Source organism: Dendrobates tinctorius, unplaced genomic scaffold (genome assembly GCF_039654945.1).
Source record: "Dendrobates tinctorius isolate UK_male_01 unplaced genomic scaffold, ASM3965494v1 ptg000211l, whole genome shotgun sequence".
Classification (NCBI taxonomy): Eukaryota; Metazoa; Chordata; class Amphibia; order Anura; family Dendrobatidae; genus Dendrobates; species Dendrobates tinctorius.
In genome coordinates this window covers 8211471-8236286 of record NW_027361878.1, presented here as the reverse complement: position 1 = coordinate 8236286, position 24816 = coordinate 8211471, and the positions used below count along the sequence as shown (strand labels likewise).

The window sequence follows — 24816 nt, the reverse complement described above, 5'->3', positions numbered from 1 at the left end:
TTCTGCATGGAAATCCTGGGACTGGCATTGCTGCGGATGTTACTTGAACACGCACCACAAATTTTAATATTATAATAATGGCAGTAGGTAAGTGTATGGTAGAAAAAAAAAAAGACTCTAAATTGGCACAGTCACTCCAACAGAAGACAGCAGCAAATCCAGAGGATCAGCAAAAGATGTTATTTTATTTGTAGTGTTTAAAAAGCTTACTCATTTTGGGGATCTCCTTCCGTCATAAGACCAAAAACGAGACATGCTCCAATTCAGCATTTTTCTTGTACAATATATTCATCTATTCTTGCTCTGTGAACCATCCGTAACTCCACGAAGATACACCGATCCTCCTACTCTGTAGCAGGGCGATATACACTTTTAAAAAAAAAAAAGTTAAAAAAGGTGAGTACTGCATTGTTGTGTACCGCTGCTGCATGGCTGTATGACTGAAAGCTGGTGGTTTCTTCACGGTAGTTGCACTAGTAAGGCGGGCAGACAGCACTGAAACTCCATTAACCTGCAGATTAACCCCATATCTGTAGGTCTGTAGGTTAATAGCGTTTGGAAACGCTCCGCCGCCCTATGGGATCTAGAGTGTGCTGGACTGTCGGATTTGTGAGTGACAGCCCAATCGTCCAATCTGATCCTGCGGCGTGCTGTGCTGTCAGCATTTTGATTGACAGCCCAGCTGGTCAAACTGATCTAGCCTGCGGGCATTGGTCTAGCCTGCGGGCATTTCCCCAGGTGACTCCCTCAAATGATTTGCAAGGTATTTAGCTGGCTTGCTGTGAGCAGCAGATTGTCAGTTATAGTTTTGCTATAGTTAGATGTGTGTGTTTGCGCTTTGTATGACTTCTGATCTTGCTACTGACCTGGAATCTCTTGTGACTATCCATGTGGATTATCCCTTCTGCTCTTGACGCGCTCTGATTTCAGATACATGACCCCGGACTTAGCCTCTGACTATCCATTTGTTGTACTCCTTGGTTTTGACGTATGCTCCTGGCATTTGACCCCGGACTGTTACCTGACCATACCTTCGTCTTACCCTTCTGTACTATGAGCCCTCCTGGTATCTGACCTCGGACCTCCTGACTACCCTCTCTCATGGCTTGCCTGTGAGTAGTGACTCAACGTCACAAATCTGACATTATGGCGGTACATAATAAAAATGTATTTATCCCTGATTTCCACGATCTGGGCACTACTTCATTTCCATCTGTATGCCCACTATTGTGGTAACTACATGATATATCAGACATAGTATGAAGCAAGCAAAAATCAGAAGACACTGTAGTAAATTTTGTTTATTAAAGTGTTATCCTGCTACAAACGTACAGTATCTATGTACACATAGATTTTATTTTTATATTTAAAGAAACATTTTAGGAAAACCTGACACTGATTATTACCCGTGCAGTAAATGAAAGAACGTATCGTCATTGGAGACCCTGCTTTTTTCTGCAATGCTCCACCAAAAACAGCTCAGGACAGGACAATCATTTTTTACAGCTCAGACATGTTTATAAATCTTTTCTATAAATATATTTACACAAATATACAGAAAACTATACAAAACTATACAGCGAAACATACAAAAAATAGTGGGAAATCAGTCCTACATGGACTAATATGTGATTTCTTACCTGCCTAAAATGAATTATCCCAAATGACCCACTATAATAAGGTTTGAATCCAGTTTCTAAAGCATTTTGTAAAATGACTCCAAAGAAAATGTTTCACCTTAGATGGAAACTGCCAACAGAATTCTACAAAACCATCCCTTTAATGATGAGTATGATTTAATTTTAATAATATTATTTACGTGTAAAGATATCTTTTATAGTTGCAACGATAAACTTTGCAGCAATTAGGTTCCAGCGCTCCTATGACAACACTTCTGTTCCATCATATGCAGTAAAATCATGTCATATCAATGTACTCCTTCTGGATTTTTCTAGTCTGGAAGTACTAAAGTGAATCCATTACCAGATTTCATGATGCAAATTAGATATACAATAATGTCTGTAAAGCGCTGTGGAATTAATAGCGCTATATAAACGAGTAAAAAATAAATAAATAAATATATTATTAAATAAATCTCTTAGACCTGAAGAGGCTGCTGTACTAACTTTGAAAATCCAAATCATTATTAAAAGTTTCCCCTACCTAATAAAACAAGCATTTTTTTTACTCCATCACTAATTTAGTTTGAAGAACATGCAGCCATTCTGTCACGAATTTCCAAAGTAAGCAGACCAGCCTTACCTGGTCTATGCTGCTTTTATTGTGAAATCTGATGACAGATCCTCTCTGAAGGGATGTTTGGGATTAATTTTTAATTGAGACATAGAAAATAATCCCCCCAAAATCCACTGCATTGACCGGCTGAAGGAGTGACATAATGACTTCAGAACATGTGACTACTGCAGCCCAGTGATTGGCTGTAGGTGTGACGTCAGCACATAACGGGGCAGCGGTCCGCCAGTGACGGACCTGGGGAGGATGAGTAGAGCTGTCTTTGATATATTTTACATCTGCGAGACTGGAATTAATCATGGACAATCTCATTAATGTAAATGACAATTCAATTTATATAAGTATTTTCCTATATCTGCATATAAATACTAAGAAATTAACTAGCATAAGTAATATGGCAAGTGTATGTTTTGGTCTACCTCCTTTAGCATCTACAAATCCAATCCCTTTAACACATCCGTTAAAGCAGGGAGGAAAATTCTCAATCTCTTGCAATACAAAGAGAAAAAAAAGGCAAAAGAACAATAATGAGGGTAAAAAATAAACCTTTTCTTTGAGATACAGGACTGACAATAAATTATAAAGTTTAGTTTAGAAATCGTATAAAGGATTTTACAGCTTCTGACCCTTTTACATGTTTGCTTAAAATCCAAGCATGTGAGATGACCGGAGAGACAAGTCTCCTAATGAAGTTCAGTTATTACGATAAATGTGGCGATGAACATGGCAGAAAGACCGCACTATGCGATGGCCGTGGCTCAGTATGGTCTATGTAGGTGTCAGCGAGTCTCCAGTTTAGGTCCATTCTGACCTCACGACTGGCTCATGGCGATGGCAGAGTCTTCGCTGCTGTTGCCTTGGTCCAAGCCGACTCTTCGGATGGACTGTGAGTATTTTTCCTTCCCCAGTTTGATCACGTCTTCTATTTCATCAGCGATGTCGTTCCTTTTACTGTCCCTCATGGCCTGCACCAAGTTCTGTACGCAGTCCGGCTGCGCAGAGTTATTCCGAGCCCAGAGAAATATCATATCCAAGATTAGCTGGTGGAGGTCTTTGCTGGGGAGACACAACGTAAGAGCATCAGAGGCATTGTCTGCATCACAGACTGAGAATTCTGGGTCCTGATAAAACACAATTGGACTATTGAGGAATTCAGGCTTCTATTTCACTTTGAAGAGGCCCTCTCTGTTCTCCTGACATGTCTGATGTAGGGAACACTTATGGCACTGACACTAGGCAGGAATTTTTTCTTCAAGGTATACCATTGAAAAAAAAAAATGAAAGCAAGCCATGAAGGAGAAAGGTAGCCAACTAGTGATGAGCGAACGTGCTCGGATAAGGTGTTATCTGAGCATGCTCAGGTGCTAACCTAGTGTGATCGGCGTGCTCGAAAAATATGTTGAAGTTCCCATGGCTGTTCGACAGCCGCAACACATACAATAATTGCCTAACAAACAGGTAATCCATGCATGTGTTGCGGCTGTTGAAGTGCTGTGAGACATGCAGCTGCGGGGACTCAAACATATTATTCGAGCACGCTGAAGACACTCGGTTAGCACCCGAGCATCCTCAGATAACACTTTACCTGAGCACTTTTGCTCATCACTAATCACGACCATTGATTTTCTCACCGATCTTGATGAAGGGGCATAGTGGAGTCAGACGCTCCTGATTCATTAAGAGACGCATGCCATCATGAATCTGATTAATCTCATTGCACCTCGCCACAAACCTTACTCCAATCACTAAGATTTCTGGCATCAGGAATACCACCACTTGTCATAAATAATAATAATGATATGCAACTCCGGTGAGTCGGGCTTTGAAGAGACGCCGGCAAGACAGCGGGGCCTGTGGAGGACAGCGGCCACCTTCCACTGTGCGCTCTGACGGAAGGAGGCACAGAGCTGTGGATCCCAGTCCCGGGGGAGCCGTTGGAGCAGCGAGACTTTCTCCTGGAGGTATACAAGAGGGAGGCACGGTGAAAGCTTTGAAAAATGAGCCCCGCGCTCCCTTACTGACAACATAGCTGGCCCGTGGGCTCTCGCCATTTTAGGGATCTCTGGTCTCTTGCCGCTGCCCCTGCAGGTGCTGTGAGATATTAATCCATCCTGCTGCACAGGACTTGGGCAATAACTTTAAACCTGCTTCACTACTCAACATTTTACCCTATTATACTACCAGGATCTGCTTGCACTCCCCCATATTATTGAGTTAAGACAAGTACCTATATTCTTTTGTGGCAGTGCTTTTTCTTCTGGAAATGGAGGAAGGGGGACTTTACATTTATATATTCATTAAATTTGCCATACAACGTTACTGTTAATTGTGAATCGCTCAAAAGGGTCAGGGATGGCAGACAAACTAAAAGAATTTGTAAGGATCAATCCGTCTGATAGTGCATGATCTCTTAGGAACAATTCATCACAGGCTAAGGTTGGAGATCAGCGTAAAAGTCAGGCTTCTGACAATGAGGAAGGTGGTGACCAGGAAGACCTAACTCTTCAACAGGCGTCCGAACAGTTAATGCAAGCCATATCCCTAACTAGAACGTCCCTGACCGGAAAAAGAGAGGATGTGCACTCAGAGGTGGAATGTCTTCGGCAGGACATGCAGGCCATGAGGGGGCGCATCACAGAAGCTGAATCAAGGGTGTCTCACTTGGAAGACAATCTTACACCTATAGAGACCTTGCTAACAAAGGTGGCAGGCTCTGTAAATGCTTGGAGACAAAAGGCAGATGATGTAGAAAATAGACTACGCCGAACTAACATTCGAATCATTGGTCTGCCGAAGCGCTCTGAGGGCCAGCGGCTTGAGAAATATCTAGACGGATGGCTCAAGGACACTCTGGGAGATGAATTCTCTTCTACATTTTCTGTGGAAAGGGCTCATAGGGTCCCTACAAAATCGCTTCCCCCAGGCAGCCCACCTACACCCTTTCTGGCGCTACTCCTCATCTGCAAAAACAGAGATGCTATATTGAGTTTGGCGCGGCAAAAAAGTCCCATCAAGTACAACAATGTCACGATTTCGATATTTCCTGACTTTTCTATGGAACTCCAGAAGCAGAGAGCACAATTTATAGAGGTCAAGAAGCAGCTCAGAGAAAAGAACTTTCTATACTTCATGATCTATCCAGCCCGACTCCGAGTTGTCCACAAGGGCTCTTCCATAGTCTTTACGGATCCGGTGGAGGCATCTGAGTGGGACCTCGTGAAAAGAAGTCCAGATATGCTTGCAGATATTTGGGACCATCCTAATGGATATATGATTGGAGCTCTCTCCACTAGTGTCCAATGTAACAATACCAGACGCTGTATTCAGTAAGGGTATCCCCTTGTCTAATTCATGCTGGGAGCACAGGACTCTGCTCCTTTATCTTTAAACTTTCTTTTGTTCTGTCTTTTGTATTATTTCTGTTTGTTGTTTGTTATGTAGATGCAGCTGCCAAAACTTCTACATGTTGCCTATAAATTCAGCCGATGTGATAATGTATACCATATTTAGATGAGGAGACATGGGGTCTGATATTATATGTATGACCTGGAATGTGAGGGGTCTCAGGTCCCCTTGTAAGAGAATCAAGGTATTCTCCCAAATTAGGCGCTATCACCCTCATATTGTGGCTCTGGTTGAGAATCACTTAACCAGAGATTGCGCTCGACACATACAGAGACCTTGGGTACAATGGTTCATTCATACGTTTCATACAAGTTATTCAAGGAGGGTTTCATTGTTGACACATAGAGATGTTATGTGGGAGGTTAGAGAAGCTCGGAGGGACCCTGAAGGTCGTTTTATTTTCGTATACACATTGATAAATTATATAAGATAACTCATACTGTGTATCTATAATCCTCCACCAGCTATTGTGTCAATTCTTCAAATGGCATTGAGTTTTGCTTTAAACTACCCGGATGTGCATCTTATATGTATGGGAGACTTTAATCTAGTTATGGATACTAGCCGTGACAGAATTAATTTAGATAGTGGAATTTCTGGGGGGACCCCCTCCCCGTCTCCGTCTCAACTAGCGTTATTCATGGATGGCAGTGGTTGGATTTATTTGTGGAGGATACGTCACTCCATGGTAAGGGAATATACTTGTCATTCCTCTACTAAACGTAGTTTATCCTGTATAGACTACATATTTGGTTCCAGCAGTCTAGCGATGTGGGTAAATGACGTGGAGCACGGTAATAGGTGGGATCTCAGATCATAGTCCGATTATACTCAAACTTGGTTTTGGTCGGTCAAACCACACTATATTCTGGAAGCTAAATCCATTCTGGCTGAAGCTAATAGGTTCTAATGATAGAACTGTAGACCAACTGAACTTCTTCATCTCATCCCATCCTGAGCCCCAGAATATTAACCTGTTCTGGGATACCCTTAAAGCGTACCTGAGGGGTTGCCTATCATCTACAATCTCCTATCTTAAACGGGTGACCTTAAAGGAGGATAATGAAATGGAACAGCGTTTCAAGGATTCAGAGGCGGCTTATATATCTAACCAGAACCGGACTAACGAGAATAGAGTTGCATGGTTGACTTCCCATAAGATATATTCCCAAAACATGTGGACACCAAATCTAAACGTAAACTTTTTTTTACCCGTCAGTCCTATTTTGAGCTTGGGAACCAGGCAAGTAAATTTTTGGCCTTTTTTGTGCGTCAGCACAACGCACCTAATACTATACTTCAATTTCGGAAACCAGATAACTCAATAGCGACCTCAACTAAGGATGTACTCCACTGCTTCTATGACTATAATAAAACATTATATACCTCAGGAAGTGGTCGTGATGTTGTAGAGTGTCTAAATTATTTATCAGACATAGAATTCCCCACATTAGACTCTACTCAGTGGGCCCTTTTGGACGCTGGCTTCACCATAGAAGAAATAGAGGGTGCTATGATGGATATGGCCTCTGGGAAGGCTCCTGGACCAGATGGGTTCCCTATTGAACTGTACAGAAAATATAGGGATATATTAGCGCCACTTCTTTTAAAGGTGTTTCAGGGGATTTGGGGGGGGGGATATATGCCTGACTCCTTTTGTGAAGCTAATATAATTGTACTTAAGAAAGAGGGGAAAGACCCCCTTGAGTGTGGATCATACCACCCCATACCATTGGTAAATGTAGATTATAAAATTTTTACTAAGGTTCTGGCCAATAGACTGAACTCGGTAATATTGGACCTTATACACCCTGACCAGACTGGCTTTATGCCTGGTAAGAACACTTCTATTAATGTCAAACGGGTCCAGGCGGTGGTTCAGTACAGTTCTTTGACACCAGACAATAACTGGGCTTTAGGGTCGTTAGACGCTGCTAAGACCTTTGACTCCCTTGAATGTCCCTTTTTATTTGCATGTCTACGGAAGTACAGTTTTGGTGATAAATTCCAGAGGTGGATCAGCGTAATATATGCAAAACCCAAAGCTCGTATAATTATAAATAATTATTATTCTAGAGGGATGCGACAGGGGTTCCCCCTTTCCCTGGCCCTTTTTGCCCTTGTGATTGAGGTGTTAGCAATACGTGTAAGGTCCTTTCCAAATATTAAGGGTATCAACATAGCAGATCGTCTAGATACTATCGACTTATATGCCAATGCCATGGTGATATTCATGGATAAAACAGAAGAGACGCTATCATGTGTAATCACTACCATTGATAATTTCAGTAAATATTCAGGATTATGTATTAACTGGGGAAAATCTGCCTTGTTACCCCTTTCTTGCAGCTCAGGGACCCACCTTGATGCCTTGTCTTCATTGTCTATAGTGTCCCATTTCAAATATTTAGGAAATAATATACCAAAAAATAGTGAACTTGATCTACAACTCAACATCCTTCCACTATTGGATTTAGTTAAGCTTAAATTTGCCTCTTGGAGTAAACTTCCGTTGTCTGTCGCTGGCCGTATAAATCTAATTAAGATGATTTTGCTTCCTAAATTTAGTTATTCCCTTCAGCATAGTGCGGTGCTGATCCCTAAATCCTTCTTTACGAATTTAAATTCTCTAATCACGACTTTTACATGGGGGAAAACGAGACCCAAGTTTAAATTATCTACTTTACAGAGGCCCAAACAGATGGGTGGGGCGGCACTGCCGGATTTCTATTTAAACTATCTGGCAGTGCTGGCTCTGAGTAGATGGATGCCTGATAGTCACTTATCTAACCCCGAAAGTCATTTGGCTCACGCTGCAAAAGTTGACTGCACGTTGGGTTTTCTAGAAGCGGATAAACTTAGTGTCCCTCGGTTATTACCTTTACTTCGATTAGCGAGGTCAGTTTGGAGACAAATTAAAAGGGTGGTCTGCTTTGGGGACATTATAGCTGAAATGCCACTATGGAACAATGCTTATTTCCCGGTGTTGTTGAACCACCTGTCCTCTGAATTCTGGATTTTACACAAAGTTTCCTCGGTCAGGGAAATTCATTCTAAAAATAATATTCTGAGGTCTCAAGTTTTCCGCTACCATCAGCTTAGATCAGCTTTCCAGTCACGATTACGCTCTATGGGTGGGACCCAAGCTATCTCGTCCTTCCCTTTAATAGGTATCCTTAAGTCACAGGACCCCAGGGTCTAATTTCTGCTCTTTACACCTATAAGCTATCTGTGGGAACTGGCTCTGCAAAAGTGGCAATCAGGAGGAGGTGGGAAGGTCTTATTCCTGATGCTCAGGATGAGGATTGGGAGGAGGTTCTTGAATCTCCAATTAAAGTGTCCCCATTAATCAACAAGAGAATAACTCAATTGTATATGATACACCAATCGTATTTAACTCCGTCACGATTCTTCAAAATGGGCCGATTTCAATCTCCGGAATGTTTGCGATGTCATTCATTGGAAGCAGACTTGCTCACATGATATGGAGTTGCCCTATTATCCTTTCATACTGGAGTGAGGTAACATCGCTGTTGACATCCTTAGTACAGGCCCCGGTCCCCTTTAGCCTATTAGTCTGTTTGTTAGGGGTGATGGACGAGGAGATGTGGGGACGCTATGTTATGATTTTCTTACATGAGACACTCTTTCTAGGTAGAAAGGTGTTAGCACTACGTTGGATGGATGGTGTACATCCCTCTCTTAGAGCCTGGATTGAACTGGTAAATGCAGTTATACCATACGAGCGAACATTATATCAGAACAGGGGTTGCTTGGGGAAATGTGACAAGATTTGGGACAGATGGAACTCTTCTCATCTTACTATACTGATGCGTAGTGGTCCAGTACCACCGGAACATTATGGTTAAAATACATTGAATCATTCTCTGGCATCACATGGCTATTAACATTATATAACTATGCTTGGCAGTGTGTTAGTAGTAGTTTAATTAGGCATGTAGTGTTGTTTGAGGTGTATATTGCCAAATGGTTATAAAGATAAATAATGTTCCGCTCACTTGATAATTGGTTTATTATTATTATTATTATTATTATTTATGACACTAAAATTGGATTGACAATCTACTGTCAAATTTGCTGTTCCACTATAATTGTTTGGCTAAATGCATATGTATATATGTTTTGTGAATAATAAACGAATTAAAAAAAAAAAAAAACATGACCCATGTCCACATGTGCACAAGATAGTAACCCTGGGCTAGAACACTATTGTTTAAAACGCTACGCTGTTCCATTGCTCTATTGTTCCTTCTCAAAGTGTATGAATAAATTAACAGTTCCCTTTCCCCTTGTCAATGGGGTGTGTGCCACTGCCTACACATATCAGTGCATTTACTATTACAGATGATGGGAGAGTGAATGGCCGCAGTATACACATCCTGACTTCCTATTGGGTCTTACCGTATGTAGACATTTTCAAAAAAATGCAAGTAGACTGTTTTACTTAATGGGTGCAGAAAATCTGCAACATCAAAAATTATCCAAAAGCTTGTCATGGAAACATAGCCAAAAGATCGGCTTACATTGCCTGAAAATGACTGCCGAACGGTAATTCTTTACACAGGCAGACCGCGGAAAACGTCAACCTGTTTACACTGAAAAATACCAGTGAAACAAGCGTTATTAAAGACGCTCATTCAAGATCATCTTTCAGTGTAACTGAAGTCTCCATGGGCAATACCATGTAAATGTGCAAACAGATGGCACATCGTGAACACAGTCAATCAAGAGTATCATGCCTACGAAGGCTGGGGTTACATGGCTACTTTTTCTTTGATGAACTCACCAGCCAAACATTAGGGATTCTCGAGCTTACCATACCAAAAAAGAGACAAGTAGATATTCTTTTTTTCTGCAAATTTGCAACACCGTTCAGCAGCATCCCCCATAACATTGCCATTGGCAATGCTAGTCGCAAAAGGTCCGGCCGCGTTGGACTTTCAGCAAATTGCTTTTTGCAGTTGCAGTACCCTCAGGGTCACAAAGTCAGCTCATTAAGTTGTGTTGCACTGCAAAGTAACAGTGACATTATGCAAACTTTGTCACCGTCAAAGACATTGTGCAGCCACAGGCTACATGCTCCAGGTTCAGCAGAAAAGTCCAACTGTCCCAGGACACAGTGTGTCTGTCCCGGTAGACACATCTATCCCACATTACTGCACCAGAATGCATTGCCTATTGTTATGGGGGCACTGCTGAACGGCGTAGTACATTGGCAGCAACACACGACATCTAAATATCACTCTTTTGGCATGGTAAGCTTGAACATCCCTAATGTTTGACAGGTGAGGAGGCCATTGAAGAAAAAGTCCTGAATTATAATAAATGTTAATTGATGATTACAAGCTGTGATTAGTCAGATTTTTCACCAAAAACCTGTCCAAATAACAGAAGGTGGTTGGCAGAAAGCAGCCCTTAAGTCTGATTACTAAACCATCTTATATTTATGAGGCAGGCAGACACATCTGGAAATCTGTTCTTCTAGATGTTGATATCTCTTTCTGCCTCCATAGGATTCATAGCACCAATAACACAATGTTATTGATGCGAATGATGATGCGATCAGTGTGAACAACGACGTACTGGCAGCGACAAACCTGGTTGTGTTATGTGCTACGTTTCTCACCTGTTGTTAAAGCGAATACGTTCTAGCTCGTGATACGGAAGGCCCAGGTTAATACCAATGTTCATCCAATCTGATCCTATCTGACTGGCGATGCTGAGTAGATTGGTTTCGGTCAGATAACCCATCTCAGGATTGCCTATATTCAAAGGGGGCAGTGAATGATTGCTTCTTTGCCTGTTGTTTTCTCCATTTTGGTATTTCATTTTCTGGTAAAGAAAATAAGAAGAAAAATGTTAGGAATATTATGAGCACATTAGAATCATAGAATGTTAGAGTAGGAAGGGTCCCCCAGGGTCATTGTGTCCAACCCCCTGCTCAAAGCAGGATTTGCTATACCATCTCAGACAGATTTCTGTCTGGCCTCTGTTTGAAGACTTCTATTGAAGGAGAACTCATCACCTATTGTGCAAGCCTGTTCCACTCATTGATCACCCTCACTGTCAAAAGTTTTTTTCTAATCTGTATTTTCTCTATTAGTATACCCAAGTATTTTTCACATGTGCTGTTGCTTAGTTCTATTCCTCCCATTCTGTAGCTGTAATGACCTATTGTTTTACCCCTTCTCGACCGGGCTATTTTCAATTTTGTTTTTCTTTTCTCTTTTTTCCACCCCTTCTTTCAAGAGCCATAACTTATTTTATTTTTCTGTCCACATAGCCGTATGAGGGCTTGTTTTTTTGCGAGACAAGTCTTGTACCTTCCAAGTGTGTTGAAATTGCAAAAAAAAGTGTAATTCCAAAATTGTATTTTGGTTTTTTTATGTACCATTTAAGGGCTTATATTTTGTGCCATTAGCTGACATCTTCACTGATACCATATTGGGGTAGATATGATGTTTTAATTGCCTGCTATTGTATTTTATTGCAGTGCTGCAGCAGCTATAAAACTACAATTCTAGGGTATCGATTTTTTTTTTTCTCATTACGCAGTTTACCAATCTGATTACCGTAATTTACTTTAGATTTTGATAGATCAGACTTTTACAAATGCAGTGATACCAAATATGTGGTTTTAAACTGTTTTATTTTTAATGGGGCAAAAGGGGGGTGACTTGAACATTTGTGCCTTTTTATGTTTTATTTCATATCTTTAAAAAGTTTTTTTTAACTTTTTACTGTGCTTAACCCCTTAAGGACCAGGGGTATTTCCGTTTTTGCGTTTCCATTTTTTGCTCCCCTTCTTCCCACGGCCATAACTTTTTTATTTTTCCATCAATATCGCAATGTGAGGGCTTATTTTTTGCGGGACTAGTTGTACTTTTGAATGGCACCATTGATTTTACCATATCCTGTACTGGAAAACGGGAAAGAAATCCAAATTCGGTGAAATTGCAAAAAAAGTGCAATTCCACAATTGTTTTTTAGAATTTTTTACCATGTTCATTAAACGCTAAAACTGACCTGCCATTATGATTCCCAAGATCATTACGAGTTCACAGACACCAGACATGTCTAGGTTCTTTTTTATTTAAGTAGTGAAAAAAAATCAAAGTTTGTAAAAAAAAAATGTCATTTGCCGAGACCCATAGTGTCTTCCATTTTTCGGCATCTGGGGCCGGGTGAGGGCTTATTTTTTGCATGCCGATCTGACGTTTTAATTGATACCATTTTGGTGCAGATACAATCTTTTGATTGCCCGTTATTGCATTTTATTGCAATGTTGCAGTGACCAAAAAAACGTAATTCTGGAGTTTCGTTTTTTTTTCTTTTTTGCTATGCTGTTTACTGGTTGGATTAATTATTTTTATATATTGATAGATCAGGTGTTTCTGAACGCGGTAATACCAAACATGAGTATATTTTATTTTTTTATAGTTTTATTTTTAATGGGGCGAATGGGGGGTGAATAGAACTTTTATATATATACTAGCTGAAGAGCCCGGCGTTGCCTTGGCATAGTAACCAACTGTGGTTAGTTATAACAAATTATAATGATTATATTGCACGTAAAAACATTTCACATCATATATTCAACACTACAGATTTGCAACACAAATTAACTTAACGATTACTCAAGTATTGATAGTATTATATTTTCAACTCATTTAAGATTTTTGGTTTTTCCTTTCGGTGCAAAGATGAACAGATTTTTGGCAGTTCCAACTCTTGAACAGATCACGTAAAGTTGACCATGAGAAAAGCATGGAGATTGCAAATCGATCCCTACTACTTTCAAGGACTGTCCCTGAGCATTGTTAATGGACATTGCAAATAGCAGTTGAACTGGAAACTGGAGGCGTTTAAAATCAAAAAACAAATCAGATGGAATGAGTGGAATTCTTGGAATGAAAATGTCCTCTCCTTTGGCACATTCTGTTTCTGAGCTGTGTATCTAACCCTATCCTGTGTGATACTGTGTGCTGAGCTGTGTACCTAATCCTCTCCTGTGTGATACTTTCTGCTGAGCTGTGCATCTAATCCTATCGTGTGTTACTGACTGCTCAGCCATGTATCTAATTCTATCCTGTGTGATACTGACTTCTGAGCAGTGTATCTAATCCTATCCTGTGTGATACGGTCTGCTAAGACGTGTATCTAACCCTATCCTGTGTGATACTGACTGCTGAGCCGTGTACCTAATCCTATCATGTGTGTTACTGACTGCTCAGCCGTGTATCTAATCCTATCCTGTGTGATACTGACTGCAGAGCCGTGTATCTAATCCTATCCTGTGTGATACTGACTGCTGAGCTGTGTATCTAATACTATTCTGTGTGATACTGTGTGCTGAGCTGTGTATCTAATCCTATCCTGTGTTATTTATGACTGCTGAGCTGTGTATCTAATCCTATCATGTGTGTTACTGACTGCTCAGCCGTGTATCTAATCCTATCCTGTGTGATACTGACTGCAGAGCCGTGTATCTAATCCTATCCTGTGTGATACTGACTGCTGAGCTGTATATCTAATACTATTCTGTGTGAGACTGTGTGCTGAGCTGTGTATCTAATCCTATCCTGTGTTATTTATGACTGCTGAGCTGTGTATCTAATCCTATCCTGTGTGATACTGACTGCTGAGCCATGTGTCTAAATCCTATTCTGTGTGATACTGACTGCTGAGCTGTGTATCTAATACTATTATGTGTGATACTGTGTGCTGAGCTGTGTATCTAATCCTATCCTGTGTTATTTATGACTGCTGAGCTGTGTATCTAATCCTATCTTGTGTGATACTGACTGCTGAGCCATGTGTCTAATCCTATTCTGTGTGATGCTGTCTGCTGAGCCGTGTATCTAATACTATTCTGTGTGATACTGTCTGCTGAGCCGTGTATCTAATACTATTCTGTGTGATACTGTCTGCTGAGCCGTGTATCTAATACTATTCTGTGTGATACTGTGTGCTGAGCTGTGTAGCTGTTTAAAATCAAAAAACAAATCAGATGGAATGAGTGGAATTCTTGGAATGAAAATATCCTCTCCTTTGGCACATTCTGTTTCTTAGCTGTGTATCTAACCCTATCCTGTGTGATAATGTCTGCTGAGCTGTGTACCTAATCCTCTCCTGTGTGATACTTTCTGCTGAGCTGTGCATCTAATCCTATCGTGTGTTACTGACTGCTCAGCCGTGTATCTAATTCTATCCTGTGTGATACTGACTTCTGAGCAGTGTATCTAATCCTATCCTGTGTGATACCGTCTGCTGAGCCGTGTATCTAACCCTATCCTGTGTGATGCTGTCTGCTGAGCCGTGTATCTAATACTATTCTGTGTGATACTGTGTGCTGAGCTGTGTATCTAATGCTAACCTGTGTGATACTGTCTGCTGAGCCGTGTATCTATTCCTATCCTGTGTGATACTGACTGCTGATCTATGTATCTAATCCTATCCTGTGTGATACTGACTGCTGAGCCGTGTATCTAATCCTATTCTGTGTGATACTGTGTGCTGAGCTGTGTATCTAATCCTATCCTGTGTGATACTGTCTGCTGAGCCGTGTATCTAATACTATTCTGTGTGATACTGTGTGCTGAGCTGTGTATCTAATCCTATCCTGTGTGATACTGTCTGCTGAGCCGTGTATCTATTCCTATCCTGTGTGATACTGACTGCTGAGCCGCGTCTCTAATCCTATCCTGTGTGATACTGACTGCTGAGCTGTGCATCTAATCCTATCCTGTGTGATTTATGACTGCTGAGCTGTGTATCTAATCCTATCCTGTGTGATACTGACTGCTGAGCCGTGTATCTATTCCTATCCTGTGTGATTTATGACTGCTGAGCTGTGTATCTAATCCTATCCTGTGTGATACTGACTGCTGAGCTGTGTATCTAATCCTAACCTGTGTGATACTGTCTGCTGAGCCGTGTATCTAATCCTATCCTGTGTGATACTGACTGCTGAGCCGTGTATCTAATCCTATCCTGTGTGATACTGACTGCTGAGCCGTGTATCTAATCCTATTCTGTGTGATACTGACTGCTGAGCCGTGTATCTAATCCTATTCTGTGTGATGCTGTCTGCTGAGCCGTGTATCTAATACTATTCTGTGTGATACTGTGTACTGAGCTGTGTATCTAATCCTATCCTGTGTGATACTGTCTGTTGAGCCGTGTATCTAATCCTATCCTGTGTGATACTGACTGCTGAGCCGTGTATCTAATCCTATTCTGTGTGATGATGTCTGCTGAGCCGTGTATTTAATACTATTCTGTGTGATACTGTGTGCTGAGCTGTGTATCTAATCCTATCCTGTGTGATGCTGTCTGCTGAGCCATGTATTTAATACTATTCTGTGTGATACTGTCTGCTGAGCCGTGTATCTAATCCTATCCTGTGTGATACTGACTGCTGAGCCATGTGTCTAATCCTATTCTGTGTGATGATGTCTGCTGAGCCGTGTATCTAATCCTATCCTGTGTGATACTGACTGCTGAGCCGTGTATCTAATCATATCCTGTGTGATACTGACTGCTGAGCCGTGTATCTAATACTATTCTGTGTGATACTGTGTGCTGAGCTGTGTATCTAATTCTATCCTGTGTGATACTGTCTGCTGAGCCGTGTATCTATTCCTATCCTGTGTGATACTGAGTGCTGAGCTGTGTATCTAATCCTATCCTGTGTGATTTATGGCTGCTGAGCTGTGTATCTAATCCTATTCTGTGTGATACTGACTGCTGAGCCGTGTATCTAATCCTATTCTGTGTGATGCTGTCTGCTGAGCCGTGTATCTAATACTATTCTGTGTGATACTGTCTGCTGAGCCGTGTATCTATTCCTATCCTGTGTGATACTGAGTGCTGAGCTGTGTATCTAATCCTATCCTGTGTGATTTATGACTGCTGAGCTGTGTATATAATCCTATCCTGTGTGATACTGACTGCTGAGCGTGTATCTAATCCTATTCTGTGTGATACTGTGTGCTGAGCTGTGTAGCTAATCCTATCCTGTGTGATACTGTCTGCTGAGCCGTGTATCTATTCCTATCCTGTGTGATACTGAGTGCTGAGCTGCTGAGCTGTGTATCTAATCCTATCCTGTGTGATACTGACTGCTGAGCCGTGTATCTAATCCTATCCTGTGTGATACTGACTGCTTAGCCGTGTATCTAATCCTATCGTGTGTGATACTGACTGCTTAGCCGTGTATCTAATCCTATTCTGTGCGATACTGACTGCTGAGCCGTGTATCTAATCCTGTTCTGTGTGATGCTGTCTGCTGAGTGTATCTAATACTCTTCTGTGTGATACTGTGTGCTGAGCTGTGTATCTAATCCTAACCTGTGTGATACTGTCTGCTGAGCCGTGTATCTAATCCTATCCTGTGTGATACTGACTGCTGAGCCGTGTATCTAATCCTATCCTGTGCGATACTGACTGCAGAGCCGTGTATCTAATCCTATTCTGTGTGATACTGACTGCTGAGCCGTGTATCTAATCCTATTCTGTGTGATACTGACTGCTGAGCCATGTATCTAATCCTATTCTGTGTGATGCTGTCTGCTGAGCCGTGTATCTAATACTATTCTGTGTGATACTGTCTGCTGAGCCGTGTATCTATTCCTATCCTGTGTGATACTGAGTGCTGAGCTGTGTATCTAATCCTATCCTGTGTGATTTATGACTGCTGAGCTGTGTAACTAATCCTATCCTGTGTGATACTGACTGCTGAGCTGTGTATCTAATCCTATCCTGTGTGATACTGACTGCTGAGCCATGTGTCTAATCCTATCTTGTGTGATATTGACTGCTGAGCTGTGTGTCTAATCCTATCCTGTGTGATACTGACTGCTGAGCTGTGTATCTTAACCCTATCCTGTGTGATACTGGGCTCCCCCTGCAGTCTGTGTCAGAGGGTGGTCTGTGTTGGCACGGTAATAAATTGTGTTATTTCCAGCTTTACAGAAGGACGATAACACCATAGAAATGATAAGAATAATAGGCCAAATTGTTTGGTGAATTGGAAAGCGCGGGGTTAAAATTTCACCTCACAACATAGCCTATGACGCTCTCGGGGTCCAGACGTGTGACTGTGCAAAATTTTGTGGCTGTAGCTGCGACGGTGCAGATGCCAATCCCGGACATACATACATACATACATTCAACTTTATATATTAGATATAGTTTTAATACATTTTTTTTTTACTTTTTATTTGCTTTAATAGTCCCCATGGGAGACTAGAAGCTGCAATCATCTGATCGCTTGTGCTACATAGAGCAGGGCTGCAGCCCTGTTTTATGTAGCAGAAATGCTCACTTTCTATGAGCGCCGACCGCTGGGCGATGCCCATAGCTATCCGGCTATGACAACCACAGGGGTCTCCTCCTGACCCCGATTTGTCATGCCAACCCATCGGCGACCTGCGGTCATGTGACACGGGCACCGATGGGAGGAGGTAATGACGCGCTTCCTGCACTTGCATGTTAAATGCCACTTACAGACTTTGACAGCAGCATTTAACATGTTAACAGCCGCAAGTAGATCGCGATTCCACCCGCAGCTTTTAGGGGCACATGACAGCTGATCAGATCAGCTGTCATGTGCCGAAAAAGGTGGGGGCTCATCGCTGAAGCCCGCACCAAACAGGGGGAGGCGTCCAATGTCGGTTATATTCATCATTGGATGTTAAGGGGTTAATAGTCCTCTTAGGGGACTTTAAGCTGCAATTCTCTGGTCGCTTGTAATTTACATAAGAACTAAACCGTTGGCACAACCCTGAGAATTGTAGGTGGTGCCCAAGTAGGATCCCAATCCGTGAACTAAATATATATAAACTTGGCACACACCAAAGGTTTCTGATGCAGAAAGGTGATTTTGGATTCGCGGCGGATACTGCGTCCACACTCCACAAACCACCACGCAGTGGGACGGCTTCATGTGCCTCCTCACAGGATTGGTCTATCTCACAAAGCCCAGTCACTAAGAATCTCACAGTACAATATATCGTACATTGATGAAGGTCCTAGACCGAAACGTCTGTGTATGTATGTACTGTTGTATAATTAAAAATCTCCTTTCTGCATCAGAAACCTTTGGTGTGTGCCAAGTTTATATATATTATGCTTGTAATTTACATAGCAGGGCTTCAGCACAGCTATGTATAGAAAAAAAATCACAATCTCATATGAATGCCAGATAAATGTTGGCTTTCATAGGAAAATCATCATGGTAAACACAAGGGTCTTCAGCAGACCCCCAGCTGTCAAGGCAACCCATCGGCGCTCCACGATCATGTCACAGGTGGGCCGATGGGCCTGTGAAATGACACACCACTCTGCCGGCGAGTGTTAAATGCCGCTGTCAGAGATTGATGGCGGCTTTTAAAATGTTAACAGTTGAGGGCAAAGCACTACTCCACCCATGGCTGTTAAAGGCACATGATGGCGGATTAAATCAGTCATCATCTGCTGGGAAAGATGTGGGCTCGGCACTAGGTACTACTCAACTCAACAAAGGAGCCAGCAAGGTTGAATAAAGGGAACCTTTCAGATAATTTATGGACAATCATGGACAGCATCAATCAGGGTGAGGCTCTCTCATTGCAAAAAATTATGTTTTGCTCAAAACCGCAAAGAAAACGTGGTAAACTGGAACTAAGAAGGAAAAGACTAGTTATCGGCGTGGGTCCTAGCTGGATTCCCACTCCCCGCTCGGCTAGATCACCAGGTCTTTCTTAATACACACATAGGTAGAGACCTGTCAATCAAGCAGAGCTGAGAGGAGAGAAGCTGTTGGGATCCTGCCTCAGCGATTTGTCTGCTCGGTCCTGGCTCCTGTATAAAGTGAATTTTCTCTATAAAATATACAGGAGAATTCTGCAGTTACAAAGCCTGTCCCTGATTTATACTGCCCATGGTTGGGGCTGCATGAATGACCGAACAGGTTCACGTAAAAAATTCAGTATATATATTTTTTATGATTTTTGTAAAATATCTTACAGGCAGTTTGATAGGTAATGTTGCCATCCAATCAGATCGGGAGCCCTTCCTATGTTTAGTGACTTCCTCAGGAAGACGCTCTGGGACTGATTCACGGTAAAAGGAAACCTATCAAAGAAAAAGAGAATCACAACATGAAGTACACATTAAAGGGCGATTATAATTTAAAAAAATGTTTTTATGCACATAGGGGATACAGAATGCTGCTGATCGGTAGGGGTCTGGGTCTTGGCCACCCCACTGATTGCTCAAAACACCGTGCTGGAGTATACAGGCTCGATATTATATATATATGTAACTAGACCTGTGGGATTTAAATATGTCTGACCCTTGTTTCCACTGTGAGATATGTCTATCTATTATTTCCCTCTTCCTACTGAAATAATCCTGCAGCTATTATTCATGTTTATGGGGAGTTTGTAGAGATAAGAGTGACCACCATGAAATACTGTATGTATGCCAACCCAAGGAACATACAACCACCTGCTGAACATGTAGAACATTTTCTGAATATCATCCACATTCAATACAAACTTGTTTCCAGATTAGACGGATGTTCTCACCTGTCCCTTAACATCCTTCTCTATCCTGTCAGCAGACGACGTAACATAGACCTCTTTCATGTTTTTCATGCGTGAGTAAAACACAAAGCATATGCGGCCATCTACGCAATCGGGACGCTCTGAAGGGAGCAACAAATCAAAAAAAAATGACTGAAAATCTGTTCCATCATGTACAAATGCCAAAACTAGGTGATTTCACGGTTATCAAATTCAGGCTATGTTCACACCACGCATACATCTCATTATTGGCATATGTGCAGTGAAAGCTTCCAACATATGTATGGAATGAGCACCATATCCCTGACTGAGGATAGATCACATAAATATATATATATAAATGTAAATGCCCTATACCTGAGTACAGCTTCAGGCCTTGCTCGAATGTTGCAAAAAACTGTTCCCCTTCCACAAGTTCAACCAGGTCGGACGGCTCCGGGCCCTTATATCTGTCCTGCAATCTTTTAACTGTTGAGTCCACCTAAGTAAGGAAGAAATATTTCCAAAGCGTCAACAGGAGATAGTTAAGTATTAGCTGAAATATCTACCATTCTCGATACCATCTTTTCCCCCAAAAAAATTAAAGTTGCAACCAATCTCCATTTCAGAATCGGCATGTACTGTAAAATTAATAATATTTATGAAGCTTTCATCTTCCTGTAACCACCAGCTATTTGTGCCTGATTGTGCAGCAGCTTCTCACTCTTCTGTTCTGGATGACTAGTATGCTATGTAGCTACATGGACTAAAGTGGTAATAAAAAGCTGAGTGTTGCACAGTATTAAAGGGGACCTGTCACCAGGTCAAAAAGCGACCAGTTTTAACTTTTATTTTATTCCCACTGTACTCATGAGTATTCCAATTTTTGTTTTTTTTAAATCCGCTATACGGTTATAAAGATATGGACCTTTTTTATTTTGTGCAGATTTTTATGGTCTTTACGAAGGGGGCGTGGCTTACGCGAGATCCTGTTAGCCACGCCTCCTTGTAAAGACCATAAAAGGTAGTACGAAATAAAAAGGTCCATATCTCTGGAACCGTATGTCGGATTTTAAAAAAACAAAAATTGGAATACTAGTAGGAGCCGTGGGAATAAAATATGAGCAAAACCTGGCCACTTTTTATTTGGAGACAGGTCTCCTTTAAGCTGGCCATACACATCAGATAGATGTGTGCTGAACCCATTCTCGGCTGACAGCTATATCTCCTGCACAGATATGAGCATGGCTGTTCGTGTGTTTACGACAAGTAGAGAGGACAAAGCTACTATCAGACACTTATGTCAGCGCCAAAAGAATGGGGCATTGAAAGTCCAATTTCTTGATCCTTCTGTACTCTGACACCATCTGTAGGAAGAGATTCTGGAAGCTCCCATACACATATACATAGTTTGTTCTATAACATGACTTCTGGCAATGAGAAGTCGATAGTTAAGACTACATTGTCACCATTGGTAAAATATTCATAGGATACACACTGCTACACAATGGCTAACTAGGTTTCCTCTTAATACAAAACTTCCAATATTTCTTCTTACAATCTCCTTTTAGTCTTGTTCGTTGCATGAAAGTCTAAGTGGCCCCAAACACAATAGACGAAAGATGTCCAAACCTACTGACATCTAGGAGATCGGTGGAATACCATCTAATGTCTATGATTCTATGACTCAATATCTGCGGACGGATACAATACGGCAATACATGCACGATCATTCAGTAATCACGTTACATGCAGATACCCTTCAGCCACATTTTACATTTTGTTTCCGCAGGATCCAGCAGGTGCTAATTGGCTGAAAGTTGTAGATAAATGAAGATAATCACAAGCTGTAACATCAAAAAAGGTTAATGTGGCTGGGTAGCCAGACGGCGGTATATTGGGGGCACATAGCGCGCTGGTTTAAAGTGGATCTCCTTTAAAAAAAACTATTATCAAATTGTAATTATTCAGTAGGTCATGTTCACACTGCATGTTTGCCCTTTGTGTAACGTGTACACTGTAAAAGCTCCCAGCGTGCATGCCAATGTGTTTACAGGGATTCATTGCTAGATGGAGGCAAAAAAAATGTGTTTTTGGCTCCCGACTGGAGACTACTCTTTTCCATCCTTCAGGATACAATAAAAAACGTATTCTTTTCCTCTATACATGCTCCTGTGTATACAGCAAATGGGTAAGATCGCTGCCTGCCAAACGCGATCGTCTACTCCATCATTCGTCTGACAGCTACCTAACGTGTGCCATGATGACACTGATTTTTTAATAATAAAACTAAAATAAACACTACAGACCACTTTAAATTTTTCACTCTTTGTTTCATTGCAGCCATTTGGTAAATTCAAAAAAGTTCATTTTTTTCACATTAATGTACACTCTGCACCCCATCTTGACTGAAAAATAACAGAAATGTAGAAATGTTTGCAAATTTATTAAAAAAAGAAAAACTGAAATATCACATGGTCATAAGTATTCAGACCCTTTGCTCAGATGCTCATATTTAGGTCACATGCTGTCCATTTCCTTGTGATCCTCCTTGAGATGGTTCTACTCCTTCATTGGAGTCCAGCTGTGTGTAAACTGATAGGACTTGATTTGTAAAGGCACACACCTGTCTATATAAAGCCCCCGTCACACATAACGATCTTGCTAGCGAGATCACTGCTGAGTCACAATTTTTGTGACACAACAGCGATCTCACCAGCGAGATCGCTGTGTGTGACACTGACCAGCGACCGGCCCCCCTGCCGGGTATCTCTGATCGTCCTGGAATAGCAAGGACATTTTTTTGATCGCTGGTCTCCCGCTGGCCAGCACGCATCGCTGGGTGTGACAGGCGGGAGACCAGCAATCACCTTGCTGGTAGCTAGGGTAAACGCAGGGTTTCTAAGCAGCGCGCGTCACTTAGAAACTCTCTGTGTACCTTAGTTACCAGTGCGCTGATGCAGGGAGCTGGTAACCAAGGTACACATCAGGTTTCTAAGTGACGCGCGCTGCTTAGAAACCCGATGTGTACCTTAGTTACCAGCTCCCTGCATCAGCGCACTGGTAACTAACGTACACAGCGACGCCGCGCGCTCGGTGTCGCTGGTGGTGATCGCTGGTGAAGCTGTCTGTTTGACAGCTCACCAGCGATCACATAGCGACTCACCAGCGATCCTGACAAGTTGATATCGTTGTCGGGATCGCTGGTGAGTCACTATGTGTGACGGGGCCCTAAGACCTCACAGCTCTCAGTGAATGTCAGACCAAATGAGAATCATGAGGTCAAAGGAACTGGCCAAGGAGCTCAGAGACAGAATTGTGGCAAGGCACAGATCTGGCCAAGGTTACAAAAGAATTTCTGCAGTACTCAAGGTTCCTAAGAGCACAGTGGCTTCCATAATCCTTAAATGGAAGAAAATGGAAGAAGTTTGGGACCACCAGAAGTCTTCCTAGACCTGGCCATCCAGCCAAACTGAGTAATCATGGGAGAAGAGCCTTGGTGAGAGAGGTACAGAAGATCCCAAAGATCACTGTGGCTGAGCTCCACAGATGCAGTAGAGAGATGGGAGAAAGTTCCACAAAGTCAACTATCACTGCAGCCCTCCACCAGTCAGGCCTTTATGGCAGAGTGGCCTGACAGAATCCTCTCCTCAGTGCCAGACCAATGAAAGCCCACATAGAGTTTGCTAAAAAAAAAACACATGAAGGACTCCCAGACTATGAGAAATAAGATTCTCTGCTCTGATGAGATGAAGATAGAACTATTTGGTGATAATTCTAAGCAGTATGTGTGGAGAAAAACAGGCACTGCTCATCACCTGCCCAATACAATCCCAACAGTGAAACATGGTGGTGGCAGCATCATGCTATAGGGTTGTTTATCAACTGCAGGGACAGGATGACTGGTTGCAACTGAAGCAAACATGAATTCGGTCAAGTACAGAGATATCCTGGATGAAAACCTCTTCCAGAGTGCTCTGGACCTCAAACTTGGCCGAAGGTTCACCTTCCAATAAGACAATGACCCTAAGCACACAGCTAAAATAACAAAGGAGTGGCTCTGGACAACTCTGTGACCATTCTTGACTGGCCCAGCAAGAGCCCTGACCTAAACCCAATTGAGCATCTCTGAAGAGACCTGAAAATGGCTGTCCACCAACGTTCACCATCCAACCTGACGGAACTGGAGAGGATCTGCAAGGAAGAGTGGCAGAGGATCCCCAAATCCAGGGGTGAAAAACTAGTTGTATCATTCCCAAGAAGACTCATGGCTGTACTAGCTCAAAAGGATGCTTCTACTCAATACTGAGCAAAGGGTTTGACTACTTATGACCATGTGATATTTCAGTTTTTCTTTTTTAATAAATTTGCAAAAATTTCTACATTTCTGTTTTTGTCAGTCAAGAAGGGGTGCAAAGTGTGCATTTATGAGAAAAAATGACCTTTCTTGAATTTACCAAATGGCTGCAATGAAACAAAGAGTGAAAAATTTAAAGTGGTCTGAATACTTTCTGTGCAGACTGTATATAGTAAACTTATCACCCAAGTTAAAAATTTTGCAACACAATACTCCTTAGGTTCCTAAAAG

At 41.8% G+C, this 24816-nt stretch overlaps 1 protein-coding gene across 3 annotated transcripts in view; it reads right to left on the bottom strand.

Moving 5' to 3' along the window:
• Positions 1–221: 221 nt before the first annotated feature.
• Positions 222–24816, bottom strand: part of PIDD1 (p53-induced death domain protein 1) — a 41208-nt gene continuing 16613 nt past the window's right edge. For 2 of the 3 annotated variants that reach the window (XM_073554375.1, XM_073554377.1), the window contains 5 exons: positions 20607–20730; positions 20253–20371; positions 19690–19797; positions 11306–11511; positions 1284–3309 (listed from right to left, as the gene is read on the bottom strand). In XM_073554375.1, coding sequence (XP_073410476.1) covers positions 3066–3309; positions 11306–11511; positions 19690–19797; positions 20253–20371; positions 20607–20730 — 801 coding nt within the window. In that variant the 3' untranslated portion in view covers positions 1284–3065. Of the gene's footprint in view, positions 370–1283; positions 3310–11305; positions 11512–19689; positions 19798–20252; positions 20372–20606; positions 20731–24816 lie in introns of those variants that run through there. The other variant, XM_073554376.1, reaches the window with a different exon arrangement.